General features: G+C 38.7%; 1 protein-coding gene across 1 annotated transcript in view; it reads left to right on the top strand.

Moving 5' to 3' along the window:
* Nucleotides 1-17,638, top strand: part of IQCH (IQ motif containing H) — a 221,912-nt gene that overhangs the window by 112,304 nt on the left and 91,970 nt on the right. The window contains 2 exon segments of the mRNA XM_082449136.1: nucleotides 11,688-11,771; nucleotides 15,695-15,870. Of these exon segments, the coding sequence (XP_082305262.1) occupies nucleotides 11,688-11,771; nucleotides 15,695-15,870 (260 nt within the window).

Raw genomic sequence — 17,638 nt, forward strand, 5'->3', positions numbered from 1 at the left:
AGGTTAAATAAATAAAATATTAGTAGTAACAAAGTAATGCAAACTTTCTTAGATTTTAAAGTACTTACATCTAAGTACTTATAGAAAAGTTAAGAAAATACTTCAGTCACATAGAGCCTTTTAGGTTTGGTCTTTTTTAAGGCTCACAGAAGAAATTAGTTCCTCCTTAGTATGTAAGTGAGGTAAGACAGATCTGAATTTCATTCTAACTTAGGCTTTTGTTTTGGTGGGACTATTTTGCACACAAAATTAGTTCACACACAGAAATTGCACTTGTAATTGATTGCAACCAGAGAGGCTAATTGCAAACCCAATTAACTGACTTGAGTCCTTAGAATAAGGTGCAAAAGCCTTTTGCTTCTGCAACTAATTGTGGACCTGACCTGATATTGTGTGGGAAATTTTGTTTTGCATTCTCTGTTTTATTCAGAAATAGAAACAAGACCCCCACTTTTTAATGTTGACAAGCACAAAGGTATTATAGATCCAATTTCCACACACTTCTTCCCTCCTGTACCCCCACTTCTGACTCTAAATCCCCAAGCAGTCAGCCCTGCAGGGAAGCCTGATAGAAACAGGCCTCCAAAGAGGTCAGATAATGAAAGTAACGGTTAGTGATATAAATTGGTTAATAAAATATAATTTTAAATGAAGCTGTCTTAAAATTCCAAAAGAGCTTGCTGAATATAAATTAAGTAGTAAAATAACCTGGACAGAAACTAGAATTAGAAAGCATTATTTTAAATCTGATAGTAAAACTAGTTTTCTTCTAGATTACTCATACTCAGTTTAAATAAATACATAATAAATCTGAAAGTCTTCCCTATTGCAGTCATTTTTGTTTGTTAACAACATAATAACCCATTTTAGGTAAGCAAGAAAAATTGCTAATCATGTATTTTCCAAGAGATAAGAACAAGCTCAGATATTTTTCTCAACTAAGTATTTAAAAAGCCCAAGTTCACATTTTCACAAGAGAATAATACTTGGGCTTTGATCAAATTGTATTTGTTTCTAAAATTTATGCTTTAGGTTATGAAATGACTTGTGGACATTAAATTGCATTTAACTAGCATTAAACTGTCATCTGGTACCTATTCCACAGGCATAATTGTCAAACCATACTTTTTAAAAAAAATGATTATGGCACACTTTTTTCTTATGTACCACTTCCCCTGGGAATACTTGAAGAAGATTTCAGCTAGCCATAACATGGCTACTTTGTCACCTGCACTGGAGACTTACCTACACAATTCATGAAAATAGAAGTGGATGAAAGTGAAGCAATTTTTTTCTCTAAATACATGGCCCCCCCAAATCTATTCAATATAGTAATTTTGTTCCCAGAGTTGAGAGGGATTCACTAATCGAAATCAGTTGGTAGGAATGTAAGACTCAGGTACGCATTTAATACAAGTTGCAGCCTTGTCCTCTCTTTCTATTTCCGTAGGAAATTTGTGATCAAATCTGGTGTGGAATTGGCCCCAGAAATAATGACACCGTGCACTAGCCAATTGGGGCTGCACTAAGTTATTCAAACCCTAAAAATGAAAGCTTAGTAGCTGATAACTACATAATATATTACAGTTGTAGGCATTTGGTTATTTGTTTATGCAGTGTTGCACACACAGGAGTAATTGCATTATCCAAACCCACAATCACAGGAAACATGGCCTTTCAGCAATGTTTCTGACCACAAAATATTTATCATGTATTTAAAAATCTATGGCTTGGGGCTTCCCTGGTGGCACAGTGGTTGAGAATCTGCCTGCCAATGCACGGGACACGGGTTCGAGCCCTGGTCTGGGAAGATCCACATGCTGCGGAGCAACTGGGCCCGTGAGCCACAACTACTGAGCATCTGGAGCCTGTGCTCCGCAACAAGAGAGGCCGCAATAGTGAGAGGCCCACGCACCACGATGAAGACTGGCCCCCACTTGCCACAACTAGAGAAAGCCCTCGCACAGAAACAAAGACCCAACACAGCCATAAATAAATAAATAAATAAATAAATAAATAAATAAATAAATAAATCTATGGCTTGATGATACGAACATGAAGACAATTATACATTGCAGAGTAACCACCTCTTTGAAAGGAGGAATTACGAAACATGATTGGCTGTTACATATCTTGAGAAGTATTCTCAGATGTAACAAAAAGTTTTAGCTATTTTTAACCAACAGGAGAGGTAGGATGTTGTTGATTAATTGTCCAAAGAAACAGATTGGCCTTGTAATTTTATAAGATGATAAAAAGAAAGGCATCCTTTCCAGGTTATATAGACTGATCTCTTAATTGTATAATTGCATATTTTTATCATTTTTATTAATGAAATATAATTATAACCAAAAAAAATCTACCATGGTTCATAGCAGGAATAGAATAGTAGGGTCTATTTTAAGCAAAATCTATCATACAAATTAAGAAAGAACTGCAACAAAGAATCCCAGTTCCCCTAGAAAAATCAGAGGTCTAAATAAAACCTACAAACTAATTCTGCTTCCAGTTTCTTTGGCCAAGTTACTACCTCCACTTTTAATTTAACCCCTGTGTTTCTCTATTACAATGCATCATTTGCTACTACACTTAAACTCAGTGGCATTTTAAAATATATTGACATTAAATGAGATGTGCCAAGTATGGGGCTCTGGTGCCGTGAGCAGGTATATGGGGCTGCTGCCAGCCAATTAAACTCCCAGTGATGACTTTCCTCTCTCACTTCTCTTCCTCCTTTAAAATACAAATAGAGAATGTATTGAGGTGGAATTTCCTCTTTTCTCTATGTGATCTTTTATTTCATTGCCAACTGATTTAATAGCAAAAAGGAATGTATATAGTTCAGCCTCTTTTTTTTTCCAACTGTGCATTATTTCAGCAAATCATCCTTGGGGTTAACAGAGTTCGTGGTCTCCAAGATACTCCATTCCATAAAATTGTGGATCCTGTTATTACAAGGTTCATGAAAATGTTTTTCTGTTGCTCTGTATTGTCACAAAAGCCTAAAAGATAGAAAAACTAACTTTTATGCACAACTGCCATACCCCAAATGCTCATGAGACAATTCCTTCGTAACCCCACTCCCTTTCACCAACGGGTAAGAACTGTGCTTGCCTCCATTTGTGAACAGGGGCAGGGTGGAGGACCAGAGTCCAGAGAGTTCTATCTGGAATCATATTTTTACTGTGCCTCCAAGTACATTGACCCCTTTCTACTTTCCCATTTTGAGTTGACAACTCAAAGACGTGATAGATTCTGTTGCTTCCACCTCAGGGCTGGGAAATCAGGACTTTCAGTCAAATCTTTGCAGTCTTCAACATGTATTTTGGCAAGTAGGATGGAATCCTCAGTTTAGTTATGATATTGCCACATTAGATCTTTGAAACAGATGTACTGCCAAGATCTCCCAGACAGCAGTTCCAGAAAATCCAGATCTTTGGGGACCAGGAACAAAGTACATTTAAAACTTTCAAATTTATTTATAGCTCAAATTAAAATGAAAACATATTTCTATTCATCCATGTTGCATTCATCCAAGTAATCCAAATCAACACTCATTCACTGGTTAGATCAGGGTTGGCCCCAAGACCCTGTAATATTAAATTACCCAGTTGAGCTTGAGCTATCTGATGTTGTACCATGAAATATGGAAACAGCACTGAACTGGGTGTCAAATGACACCAGCTCCTGGGCTTTTGATGAAATGATTAATATTAGGATATGATCCAAAAAAAGTATTGCTTATACTAAGATAAAATATAATCTTTTTCATCTCCTTCATTCTCATAAAAAATATTAAAATTTGTGTTCAGTGGTCCTCATATTGTAACAACAATTGAAGACCCTAAAGAGCATTGGTTTACATGGGTTGTATCTGTCTATATTTACCACATTAGAAACTAAAACTGAGAAACTTTAAAAATTTTGAATTTATTTTAAAATAACAATAGTAAGCACATTACCAATGTTAATCTAAAAAACATATTTTTATTTTTAAAAAAACATTTCTTTTCCAAAACAAAAAAATTGGTGAGAAGATTGGCACTGGTTGACAAGTTTACAAATCTCTTAATAGAAGTTAGTTGGGTTGTCCTATCTATTTCTGCATCCAATCTGTTGCAATATGTTGTTTTGGTTGAAGCATATGAAGAAAACCTGGTCTCATACAGATAAGTATTTGGAAAAGGGAGGTATACTTTATATATTTTACAGCCTTTTCAGATAACTGTGTATATTCTTCTTTGATTTTATACCAAAACTCAACAAGGATAATTTTTAGGAGTTAGTTGCAATATGGAATCTGAAATCAATAAACTTTTTGTATTTTGTGGGAAGATAATACTGAAAAGGGGAAATGTCATCTTAGTATTATTCTGAAAAGAGTTTTGACCTTCCAGGCCCCCAGTCCCCCAGAGGATCCCCCAACCACTCTTTGAGAATCATTGGCTTTAGTTGCATGCAATGCTGTGCCAGTCGCAGACAAAAAGTTTGAACAAGAGAAAGTCTTCACTCTTCTGAAGGAAAGGCTTTCAGAACGACACAGAATCCATTTGGACAGTTTGGTTTGAGAATGTTTTCAAAACTCAACAAAGATTTGAGTAAGTCCTGTGTTTTCTATGTCCTCATCACAAATTTCTCTAATTTTTCTCAGAAGCCCCCAAAAAACAACTCTCAGTTTTATTTTCATCAAATTGGCACTGGATGGACTATATAAATAACCCAGATAGGCCTCTCTCTTGCTGTATCTTACTTCCTATTTCAGTATCTTGTGCTTTCACACTTGCACAAGTAATTAAAACCATAATGTCTAGATTACATTTCTCTAGATGACTGCAGTATGCTGATGTGCAATCGTTTGTGAAGTATGTTCACATGTTCCCTAAATTTTTACTATTAGAGTCCAAAGGTTAGCTAATGGTTAACTTTTTATGAATTGGAGCAATTCAAGATTATTTCTATAATAATGTCACTCTTGCTCAGCTTGCAACCAGTGTGCTTTCTTGAGTGGAAGAGAAAGGGATGGAGTTACAGCTACTGCTATTGTAACCCTGCGTATGCCCCTAGGAGTGTGTGATGCATTTGAACATTACCCATCACACGTTTCCAAATGGGGAAAAGGTTAAGAACCACTGCTCCAGTCCATCAGACTGAGGCATGGATGACTACCATCTCAGGCCAGGGTGATTGGATGAATGACAACTATGTGGTAACTGGAAATCTATTATTAACCCCTTCTCTGCCTTAGGTACCATTGTAAGGAATAGAACTTGGAGACAAAATAAACTAGGAGTCAACCACAGAGTAACAAGCAGGGTTCAAGAACACTTGATTTTACTGCAACGGCAGGGGCCTGTCTCAGAAGCACCCACAGTCCCAAGGAGGCATGGTCACTGAGCATGGCCTTGCTCATGTTCTTAGGTTTCTGCAGTTGCTGTGAAGGAAAAGCCAATCCTAGCAGGACTAGTTTACTGGGTTGCAAAGAGGCAATTAGCATCATCTGATAAGAGTTTGTGTGGGAGTGGGGATAGGGATGGGAAAGGAGATGAAGGCAGAAATGAGGATGGAGAAATGGTAGCCAGTAACCATTAATGAGCATCCTTGGTTCAATAGAAGACCAAAAGTATGGTAGTTAGATAACTTCAGAGAGACAGCACCGGTACCCTTCTTCAGTGTGAAGCAGAGGCAATAATATTTTTTAAATTTATTTATTTATTTATTTATTTTTGGCTCTGTGTTGGGTCTTCGTTGCTGCGCACAGGCTTTTTCTAGTTGTGGCGAGCGGGGGCTACTCTTTGTTGCAGTGAGCGGGCTTCTTGTTGTGGTGGCTTTTCTTGTTGCGGAGCACGGGCTCTAGGCGCACAGGCTTCAGTAGTTGTGGCACGTGGGCTCAGTAGTTGCGGCTTGCAGGCTCTAGAGCGCAGGCTCAGTAGTTGTGGCGCACAGGCTTAGTTGCTCTGTGGCATGTGGGATCTTCCCTGACCAGGGCTGGAACCCGTGTCCCCTGCATTGGCAGCCAGATTCTTAACCACTGTGCCACCATGGAAGTCCCAGGCAATAATATTTTGAGGAAAAATGGAACACTCTATCAAACTATGAATATTTTGCAGGTGATGAAGGTGGCATAAGGAAAGAAGCTGCGTTCCTCTCTATAGTGATAAGAGAAAGTGCCCCTTTATGCCAGTGCTGTTTTATTCTATGCTGATGAGGACCTAGAAAAAGCTACAAATCCCACTTACCATTCTTTGAATTCCCCAGAAGTTCTCCAGATCAGAGAACCCAATTTCATGAGTGTTGAAAGGAGAGGAGGGAACGATGTAAACACAAGAGAGAAAGGGCTAAGAATTTAAAAGACAGATTCTTTGAGTAGGCTCTTCAGGCACATTTCATTGACTCATTTGACTGGCGATATCACAGCATTCCTGCTCCAGTGGAGCTTACAGTCTGGCTACAGGAGCCAGAGTGATGCAGTGGGGAGGAGAAATGTACAACAAACAAGTAAACAAGCCAGCAAAGAAACCTGTAATGACAAAATGAGAAAAGTGTGGTGAAGAGAGGGTGCCAGAGAATGACAGTGAGGGGAGACTGAGAACCTTCTTAGAAAAGGGTGGTCAGGCACACCTGATGGTGGTTAGGGCCAATCAACACCATAAGCTAGAAGAACAGTACTTTGATAGCTCAAATAATTTGTGCACGTAATAATAATAATTTCTCTACATTTCAGTGAGGTTCCTTTTGAGAATTTAAGTCACGCTCAGCTGAGGTTAGGAAAGAAATAGTAAAACAACAATATTTATTGAGTGCTTATTCTGGACTCTGATTATGTATCTCAGTCCCCCATCCCCCATCTTTCAATTACAGGTGAAAGAGGAGTAGAATGTCTGGGAGGTGGTACTTACTGGGAGTAAGGGAAGGTAGACAGTCATAATAGTTTTCTATTGCCCTCTGACCAGATACCACAAGCTTAGTGGCTTAAAACAATACACATTTGTTACCTTACAGCAATAATTTTGTAGTTCAGAAGTACGAAAGGGGCTAAAATCAAGGTGTGGGCAGGGCTGCATTCCTTCCTGGAGGCTCTAGGGGAGAATCTGTTTTCTCACTCTTTCCAGCTTCTAGAAGCCACCCATAAAGGAATGAACAGGGAAAGCCCAGGGCCCCCTTCCTCCATCTTTAAAGGCAGCAATGTGGCATCTCTGTGCCTGTCTTCTGTAGTCACATCTGCTGTAACTCTCTACTCTTCTGCCTCCCTCTCCCACTTTTAAGGACTTTTGTGAGGACACTGGGTCCAGCCCAATAATCCATGAGAACCTCCTTATTTTAAGGTCAGCTGATTAGCAACCTTAATTCCATCTGCAACTTTACTTCCCCTTTGCCATGTAACTTAGCATATTCACAGTTTCTGGGGATTAGAACGTGGACATCTTTGGATGGCCACTATTATGTCTGACACAACAGTTGAAAATGAAAGTGGGAAAAGAAATCAACTATATTCCAATAAAAATTAATTTAAAACAATAGAAGTGGGAAAAGAGGCAAAGGGCCTCTGTCCCTTCTGGAGTTCTCTGCTCACTCTTGGACAGTCGTCTTCTCTCTTGCTTGACGTAACCATATTTGTCACAAGAGCTAAAGATGTAGTAGTTGAACTACATAATAATTTGTAGGTTTATGTTATCTTGGACAAGAAACAAGGCACTTGCCCTGAATTTCCTTATCTATAATGGGACAAGGTTGAAGTAGATGGTTTCTCAAAACTCCTCTGGTGTTTTTAGTCTCACCTTTGATATATCCATGTCTTTGTAGATTATATTCCAAATTATACTCCAAAGTGTATTATATTCCACTGGGCATGTCTGCTGAAGTTCCCAAGGCCACAACATCCTTCTTGACAGTTTCCTGGTTAAGTCACTGTTGTATTTAATATATGCTGCCAGCATCAATGAGGTCTTTCACCCAGGAATCAACACATGTATTTTGTGGATGTACAAAACATAAGAATAAATCTGACTTTTAAAAAAATTGACTCCTAATTTCTGCTCTGCTGATAGCAATGTGCCTTGCATTGTATCTTGCTCATGTGGAATGATCTGTTGCTTGTGACAGAATTTGTTGTTGCTGTTCCAAGCTTTGGAAGTGCACATAGCTTGTGACATTAAAATATCTTCTGTTTACACAGCACTTTACAGTTTACAAAATGTTTTTCTATTTGTTGCTTCATATGATCCTCTATAACAATGTCCTGAGATTAACATACAGTTCTTTAAAATGGGTGTACTTGTAGGGTTAACTGAGTAACCAGTTTTATCATAATCCTGCATAATCATAATTGGGTCTTCGTTGCTGCGCGTGGGCTTTCTCTAGTTGCGGTGAGTGGGGGCTCCTCTTCATTGTGGTGCGCGGGCTTCATTGCGGTGGCTTCTCTTGTTGCGGAGCACGGGCTCTAGGCTCGCGGGCTTCAGTAGGTGTGGCATGTGGGCGCAGTAGTTGTGGCTCATGGGCTCTAGAGTGCAGGCTCAGTAGTTGTGGCACACGGGCTTAGTTGCTCCGCAGCATGTGGGATCTTCCTGGACCAGGGCTCAAACCCATGTCCCCTGCATTGGCAGGTGGATTTATATGCATCCTTGATCAGGGTAATAGAGGTACTAAGTAATTTGTTGGAAAACTGACCTCGAGTAATTGATTGAAACACGGACTTACTCACTCACATGCTGCATATGTGGCAACAGAGTGATCAGACATCCTTTATATTTTAAATTGGACATCATTTTAATGAGCCATCTCACACTGCCTTTTATCTTTACTTCTGAAAGGAAATGCGTTCATAGAATGTGTTCACAGAATGATTAATGCACTTTTCTTAATCATACTTTATTCTCTAGGCATTTTCCTGCCTTCTTAGAGTCTTGATATATAAGTTATTCACAATACATCTTCCTAAACACTTATCTGAGTATAGATAGAATTATACATAGGCAAAATCCCAAGAGTTACAATATTGCAACCACACATCAAGATGGAATTCTTTATAGCTATCTATATTAACTTTCATATGTGGACGAGGTCCCAAAATTATTTTAGAAATTAATAATTTTTCAAAAATAATTCAAACAGCCCACGTATCCTTCTGCCTTTTTAGTTCTTAAGTTCATCTGCATAAAGCAAGAGGGAGACTTTTAGATGAATTGTAAACTCATTTAATTTCCAGACATTGTCTAGTGTTTAAACACTAACATCAAAGCAAAGAGCCAATTATCAGAGTTCATTTGATCTGAAGCCCTGTTGCCTGAATTGCTATAGTTTTCCTTATGCTGACAAGGAAATCTGTGTCACATCTCGAAGATGTAGTATTTAAAATCACTTTATCTATAGCAGTTTAACTTGAAACATGTGTTTGGGCTCACTAACCACAAGGAGGCATTGAAGCATCTATTCAAAATGTGAAAAGCAATTTTATTTTTTTAAAAGTTACACCTACAGTTGCTGAATTTCATATAAGCAGTTATACTGCTTGTGAGTATGCATGCCTTTTAAGTTCATGTTTTGGTCCACGTTCATTTTTTATTTTAACCCCTGCAATAGCAGAAAGTGTTGCCGCTGCTGTTGCCATTGTGGAAGATTTGGGGACAGTAGTAAATCCATGTGTGTTTTCCTTCTGCTGTTCCAATGGACATGAAGGAAAACGGTGAAGCTTTCATTAGTACTGACAAAGTAACTGCATTAACCTTTATTGTCCTTTAAGGTTAAAAGATCTTTTGACTGTGTGAACAGAAGCATATTTCTTTAGTATTTAGAATTACTTAAATACATATTCACAACAGCAAGAGTTTTATCTGAAATCTGTGTGTCAGTTGAGAGTGATTCCAGGACACATCTTCAAAATGCCACATAAGAAGCATAGGACAACCCTCAGAATGGGAGAAAATATTCGCAAACGAAGCAACTGACAAAGGATTAATCCCAATATACAAGCAGCTCATGTAGCTCAATATCAAAAAAACAAACAACCCAATCCAAAAATGGGCAGAAGACCTAAACAGACATTTCTTGAAAGAAGATATACAGATTGCCAACAAACACATGAAAGGATGCGCAACATCACTAATCATTAGAAAAATGCAAATCAAAACTACAATGGGGCTTCCCTGGTGGCGCAGTGGTTGAGAATCTGCCTGCTAATGCAGGAGACACGGGTTCGAGCCCTGGTCTGGGAAGATCCCACATGCCGCGGAGCAACTGGGCCCGTGAGCCACAACTACTGAGCCTGCGCGTCTGGAGCCTGTGCTCCGCAACAACAGAGGCCGCGATAGTGAGAGGCCCGCGCACTGCGATGAAGAGTGGCCCCCCGCTTGCCACAACTGGAGAAAGCCCTTGCGCAGAAACGAAGACCCAACACAGCCATAAATAAATAAATAAATTTATTTAAAAAAAAAAAAATACAATGAGGTATCACCTCACACCAGTCAGAATGGCCATCATCAAAAAATCTACAAACAATAAATGCTGGAGAGGGTGTGGAGAAAAGGGAACCCTCCTGCACATTCTTGGTGGGAATGTAAATTGATACAGCCACTATGGAGAACAGTATGGAGGTTCTTTAAAAAACTAAAAATAGAACTACCATATGATCCAGCAATCCCACTACTGGGCATATACCCTGAGAAAACCATAATTCAAAAGGAGTCATGTACCACAGTGTTCATTGCAGCACTATTTACAATAGCCAGGACATGGAAGCAACCTAAGTGTCCATCGACAGATGAATGGATAAAGAAGATGTGGCACATATATACAATGGAATATTACTCAGCCATAAAAAGAAACAAAATTGAGTTATTTGTAGTGAGGTGGATGAACCTAGAGTCTGTCATACAGAGTGAAGTAAGTCAGAAAGAGAAAAACAAATACTGTATGCTAACACATATATATGGAATCTAAAAAAAAAAAATAAGGTTCTGAAGAACCTAGGGGCAGGACGGGAATAAAGACGCAGACGTAGAGAATGGACTTGAGGACACAGGGAGGGGGAAGGGTAAGCTGGGACGAAGTGAGAGTGTGGCATGGACATATATACACTACCAAATGTAAAACAGATAGCTAGTGGGAAGCAGCCACATAGCACAGGGAGACCAGCTCTGCTTTGTGACCACCTAGAGGGGTGGGATAGGGAGGGTGGGAGGGAGATGCAAGAGGGAAGGGATATGGGGATATATGTATACGTATAGCTGATTCACTTGGTTATATAGCAGCAACTAACACCACAATGTAAAGCAATTATACTCTAATAAAGATGTTAAAAAAATAAAAAAATAAAAAATAAAAGGCAAAAAAAAAAAGCCAATATAGTTTTTAAACCTGAGCATAACTTTCTTACGTGCTCTTTTGAACATTCATGTTAAAATTTCTGAAACTTTTCCCGTGTTTCTATAATCCTGATTCCCAGAAGCTTTGCTGATATTGAAAACTATGAACCTCTCTGTTGCAGAATATGCTGCTCAGCACATCTTCCAGAATTAATGCTTAATCCCCTGAAAAGCAAGGACCTCATTCTTAGGAGTTGGATTGTTTCTGCGAGATGCTTCGGAGACAATTCTTTCCTGGAAATGTGGACCATGACACTATGAAATCCTAGTGTGCCATTTTGCCATGTTGACTTGCTCTTTCTGGGTTTTGACATCTGGTTTGCCTTTTAGGATATTCCCAGCCTGTGCGACAAAATATTGACGACTTCAACACGCAGCAGAACATGCAGCTGGGGAGGCTGTGTGACATCTTAGGTACAGTAAATACTTTTACACAAATGGCTCTTTGGAATGTTTATCAGTGGATGTTGATTAAATGTTCATTTTTTGCTTTTTTGTCTGTACAAGGAAAAGGCTTGGACTTTAATCTTCTTGCAGGGCAATTGAATGTTTTGTTTCAAAGAACAGATTTATAGTGAAGTCAATTGAATAAACAAATGACATTTTAACCAATTTACTTGGGTAGTTTTCTAATTCTCTTTGCTGCAGGTTTGAATAAGGATTTATCTCCTATAGCCCCAACTCTTCTTCATTTACTGAATCTGGCAGTGAATGAAGTCAACATTATATATTTGTGTCAATATTGTCTATTATATTATCTGAGGAATGAGTGGAAGGTATCAGAAATGAAAAGCATTGTGTTTTCATTATAAGAATAAGAGGGAAATGAAGGTAGATTTTTAAAAGAAGGTTTTATTTAAATATATATAATCTAGTTATGAGAAAATAGGAAGTGCCTAGTGGAAGGAATTATTAGAAATACAGACCTTGAGTGATAGACACATCTTTGTAAAAGTCAAGTTCTAATACTGGTTTGGTCAGTTCTAAATCAGACACCAACCAGGGGCCAGGAAGGAAGGATACAAGAACTCTAGGCTTTGGTTGACACTGTTTGAGGTGAGATTTAAAGAATAAATGTTTCAACGCCTAAGTAATAATATTGAATCAGTGTGGGAAGTCCCGGCCAGAAATTCAGGGTTAAACGAAAACTAGCATTTTTTAGTTACCAAATAAGAACTTCTTTGTTTTGTTAAAATATAATTGCTTTGGCCCTTATTTAAGCAAAACAAGGAAGAATTTTAAATGATCAATGATCAATTTAGCTGGCTCCCTGGAATGACATACTTTACGTGATTCATATATATTTCAGCATCATTATTATTTTATAAATGCCATTTGGTAACAAAAATACATCAGTACTAGAAATTTACAGTGTCCTAAAATAATAATAGGGTAATTGCTTTAATCTATTATCTAGGCACTAATGTTGTTTTTCGACCTTACCAAAAAAAAAATTTAATGACTTAAGATTGATTTGTTAGTGCTGAGCTATTTCAACTAAAAACCTGACTGGGTGGAAACCAATGAAGTGCAGCAGAGGGCAGACTTTGCTCTAATTTATTTGATTAATTTTTTTCTTTAGCTTTTTATATACCTTTCTATATATAGTCCAAACCATCACCAAAGAATTTCCTTAAAAGGATTCTTATTAATAATGAGAAGACTTAAGAGTATTAGGCTTCTTTTTTAAATAATTCAATAATTCAGTCTATGTCTATCTGCAATGGAAAATTTTGCTAAGATGAACATTTCTGAGAGATTATGAACCAAATGCCTTTTCTTGGTAACCATCTTCATGATAACAATGCAATCCTAAAACCTCTTCAAGAGAAGTAATAAAAGTGTAGAAGTAAGTGAGAAAATAGAAAAAGTACTTGCTTGTGAAGTAAAAATATGAAGAAACTAGGAAAATTAGTGATAATTTTATGGAAGAATAAATGATTATCTTTCTTTAAATTCTGTTAATTCCTAGTAAAGGGTGTTGATTTTTCTGCTTATTCAGGGGAAACAAAGGTAATCTGACCACATTAAGACTTGTTTGGATATTGGCTGTGAAGTCAGGGTATCAGGTGGAGAGACCTCAACAGCTTGTATCTTCAATTCCTAGATGAGTTAAGCAAGAGGGTGACTGATATTGACTACTGACTAACAGTCAAAACAATATTCATCTTCTTCTTAATTCCTTTCCAAAATCACCTGTCAATTAATTTTGAACATTTGTTGATTCACAATCAAACCACCCTAATACTGGATATTACTGTTAGTGATTATAGTATTCCTTTGCCAGAAATGAACGGGAAAGGTAAAATTAGCAACATGATTTGTTATCATTTATAACCCAGAAATTTCTTCCCAAGAAAAATATAGTTTTCTTCTGCTATGGAGACTTTATTAAGTTATTTTTGTTGTTTGCTTTTTGTGTCCATTTTTTATACTTAAAAAAAAATACTAGTTTGGTTTTAAAGACCACTAGTTTAGTAAGACACTAGTCTCTTCTTGAAAACACAAGATTTCGGACAACTAATTTGATCATTCAGCAGTTGGATACAAGTTATTTAACTACCGTCTGCTCAGTTAATTTATTTTGAGGTTCATGTGACAATGTGGTTTCAACATTAAATAGGAGCCACTTAAATATTTACATTTATGGAGCACCTACTCTGGGCCCAGCTCTGGGCCAGTTCAGAAGACATTGCTTCTAGCCACAAGATGCTCTTCTCCAGAACAGATTTCTCCTGCATGCCGTGGATCTCACTAATTGTGTAAGACTTTCCAGTTCCCGAACCTCTCCATTCTCCCAGATCCCTTTGGTCAGCTCACAAGTATTTATTGAGTGGCTCCTGCATACTCGACATTGTACCAGGGCATGGGGGATTATATGAAAAGTATACACCTTGCCTTTAAAGAGTTTGAACAGACAAGATTGAAAGATTTGGAACAACAGGATGGAACAGCAGGGGACACTACTTCATCGTGTAAAATCTTGAGGCACTAGTTAAAAGGAGCACAAGTGTGGAGGGCGGGGTGTGGAACCACTGTTAGCTGGCCTAGTCAGGGTGGGCTGTGGAGCAGATTGGTGCATCTGTACTGTCTGCTGAGCACCTACTATGTGCCAGATACTGCACCAGGTGCTTTATATATATTCTTTCATTTCATACTCTCCAAAACTCTGTGCCCCAGGTGACTTTATTCCCCATTTTACAGATGAAGAAAGCAATGCTTAGAAAGGTTAAATAATATGCCCAGGCTCCTAGACAGCTGAGCAAGCATTTAATCAGCCTAGGCTCTGTATACTCTACCAAACTGAACAGAGGAGTCTTAGAATCTCTTCTCAGCCCTACTTGACCAAGGAAACATTTTACAGTGCTCCCTCCTCCAGCCTTCCCTGGGCACCTGGTCTGCATGTGTCTTGTGTCCACCACCCTCCACCATGTTTTACAGCTGCTTATACATGTGAAATGGTTGTTCCTCACAGGCAGCTTCTCAGTTGCTTTGATTCTGGTATCTCCTTTCATGTCTAGCCAAGTGCTTTGTCCCTACTGATCAGTCAGTTATTTTACAAATGAATGGGTGACTCCACTGGCTGCTGATTTCCTGTACCTACTCCCCAGAATATTTTGCAGCCTGGAGTGGGTAATCTCTTCTCACTATTCCATTCGGATGGGATATTTAATTAGGATTTCTTTCTATGCACATAATAAGAAGCACATCTTAAGAAGGAGAACAGTTAAATTAAGATAGTGTTTCCTTTCAACCAAGAATCACTAGATGTCCTATTTAAGAAATATACTCCTCTTTGGGAATGGAGAAAGGAAAAGGTTGCTTCCCTGAAATAATCATTGCTATGGTCATAATCAGACCATTTATTTGGACAGAACATTCCCTGAATTGGCCTTGCCAAGTCCAGGCAGCATAAGAAATTGCAATTTCATCAGCTTTCGAAAGTTAACAGTTCTGTTTTATAATTTACTAAAGTTAATGGGATAAATTTTTAAATCAGTATGCAAATCCCATTGATATTAATAGGAGTTCTGGGGCTAAATCCCTACGTATTATTTGAAAGTACACTTCCAGGGTACCTCACAGCCCTCCTTCTGAAGGAATCATTGTGTCCATTTTTTTGGTGGTGGTGTTATTTATCTTTTCTTTAGAGAAATGCTAAAGTACAAAAAAGCCACTTAAATTGCTAAGATCTGTACAAAACCAATCTAAATTAACTTGAATGTGGCTTTTGGATACGCTTTTTATTTTAAACTGTGCAACATCAACCTAATGCCAGAGTTCGTAATGTCTTTTACCTTTATACCAGTAATTAACATTGTGCCTGTTATTTTTAGATGCCAACGTGAGCGTCATCTACATCTGCTCCCATCGAATGAATGATGAGTTGCTGCTGTATTACAATAAAATCCTGAGTCTACAGGCAGCTGTCAAATCAGGGAAACTTGAGGACAGAAGTGACCTGCAGGACAGGTTCAAAATTATCACCCCTGAAGCTATAAACATCTTCACTGTGAGTTTGTCTTCTAATTACTACGGCTTCAGGGATGCAGTAAAATTAAATTGGAAATTTTATAACTTGCAACGCTCTGGTACACATCAGTGAAATATTATTGCAAGTTTAACAGCTTTACTGATTAGACTACAGATCGGACGATAGGAAATAAATATCCCAGTTTAACTTGCAGACTTAGCTGAGCTACTGCTGCCCAGTTTCTCTGTAGCTGAAGCCTAATTGTAGTTATTGGGTTGTACCATCAAGTAGGTGAATTTATAACATCTACGGTTGCTTTTTCTTAATTTTGTGTGGAGAACACCGAGGCAGAGAAAGGCTGGGCCTGCCTGTGGTCACAAAGCTAGTTAGGGACAGAATCTAGACCAGGGCCCCTGTTTTCTGATTTCCACACTGGTATTCCTTGTTATTCCATGGGGTTTTTTTCCCTCAGGGGAATTTGGTCTTATTTACCATATCACATGGTTCATAATGAACAAGGTTCAGATTTTTTTTTAACTTTTCAGAACTGATTTTTAATGAATGGAATGAATTCTGAGTTGAATCTCATCCCTAGAGAAGAACTTCTGGGAAATTCATAGAACCATGGGGCACGTTCTAGAAAAAGGTAGTGCAAGAGATGGCTTGAAATGAATTTCTCTATATTTTAACAAGAATTTAAACTTTCCATGGTAAACAATCAACATTTTAATACCTAATGGAGGACTTCCCTGGTGGTGCAGTGGTTAAGAATCCACCTGCCAATGCAGAGGACACGGGTTCAATCCCTGGTCTGGGAAGATCCCACATGCCGCGGAGCAAGTAAGCCTGTGCATCACAACTACTGAGCCTGCACTCTAGAGCCCGCAAGCCACAACTACTGAGCCCATGTGCCACAACTACTGAAGCCCATGTGGCTAGAGCCCGTGCTCCACAACAAGAGAAGCCACCACAATGAGAAGCCCGCGCACCGCAACGAAGAGTAGCCCCTGCTTGATGCAGCTAGAGAAAGCCTGCATGCAACGATGAAGACCCGAAGCAGCCAAAAATAAATAAATAAATAAATAAATAAATAAATAAATAACCTAATGGACTATGCACTTTTGAGGAGACTTTTTAATATAATCTAAAGGTTTGACTTTGCTGGTGAAGATAGCTCTCTTCATTCATAAGTGGGATGCACCAAAGTCAACTCTATCTATTGTCAAAGAAACTGATTGCATGGTTCATGTAGGAAGTATCTATGTGTTGAGTTACTACCCATTAACACTTCAGATGCACCATGATTTGACCAAAGGAAAAAAAATCCTGCCAGGGCTGGGGAGGGATGCTATAGCATTTCTACTTTGCTGGTACACTCAGTGAATTTTGCTCTCTTCTACCAAAATGAAGATTTTATTTTTTCATAACTAGGTACCTCGATGTTCCCATAAAATCTCTCCGCCTAGTTCTGTTTCACTGGCACCACTTGGCTATGGAAGAGGAAACAAGTGCCGGATCAGGACAAGCAAAAGAAAAGACAGGAGACAGGGCTTCCCTAGTGTCACAGTGGTTAAGAATCCACCTGCCAATGCAGGGGACATGGGTTCGAGCCCTGGTCCAGGAAGATCCACATGCCATGGAGCAACTAAGCCCGTGCGCCACAACTACTGAGCCTGCACTCTAGAGCCTGAGAGCCACAACTACTGAAGCCCACGTGCCACTACTACTGAAGCCCGCGCGCCTAGAGCCCATGCTCCGCAACAAGAGAAGCCATCACAATGAGAAGCCCGCGCACCACAACGAAGAG

Source organism: Balaenoptera physalus, assembly GCF_965194825.1.
Source record: "Balaenoptera physalus genome assembly, chromosome: 2".
Lineage (NCBI taxonomy): Eukaryota > Metazoa > Chordata > Mammalia > Artiodactyla > Balaenopteridae > Balaenoptera > Balaenoptera physalus.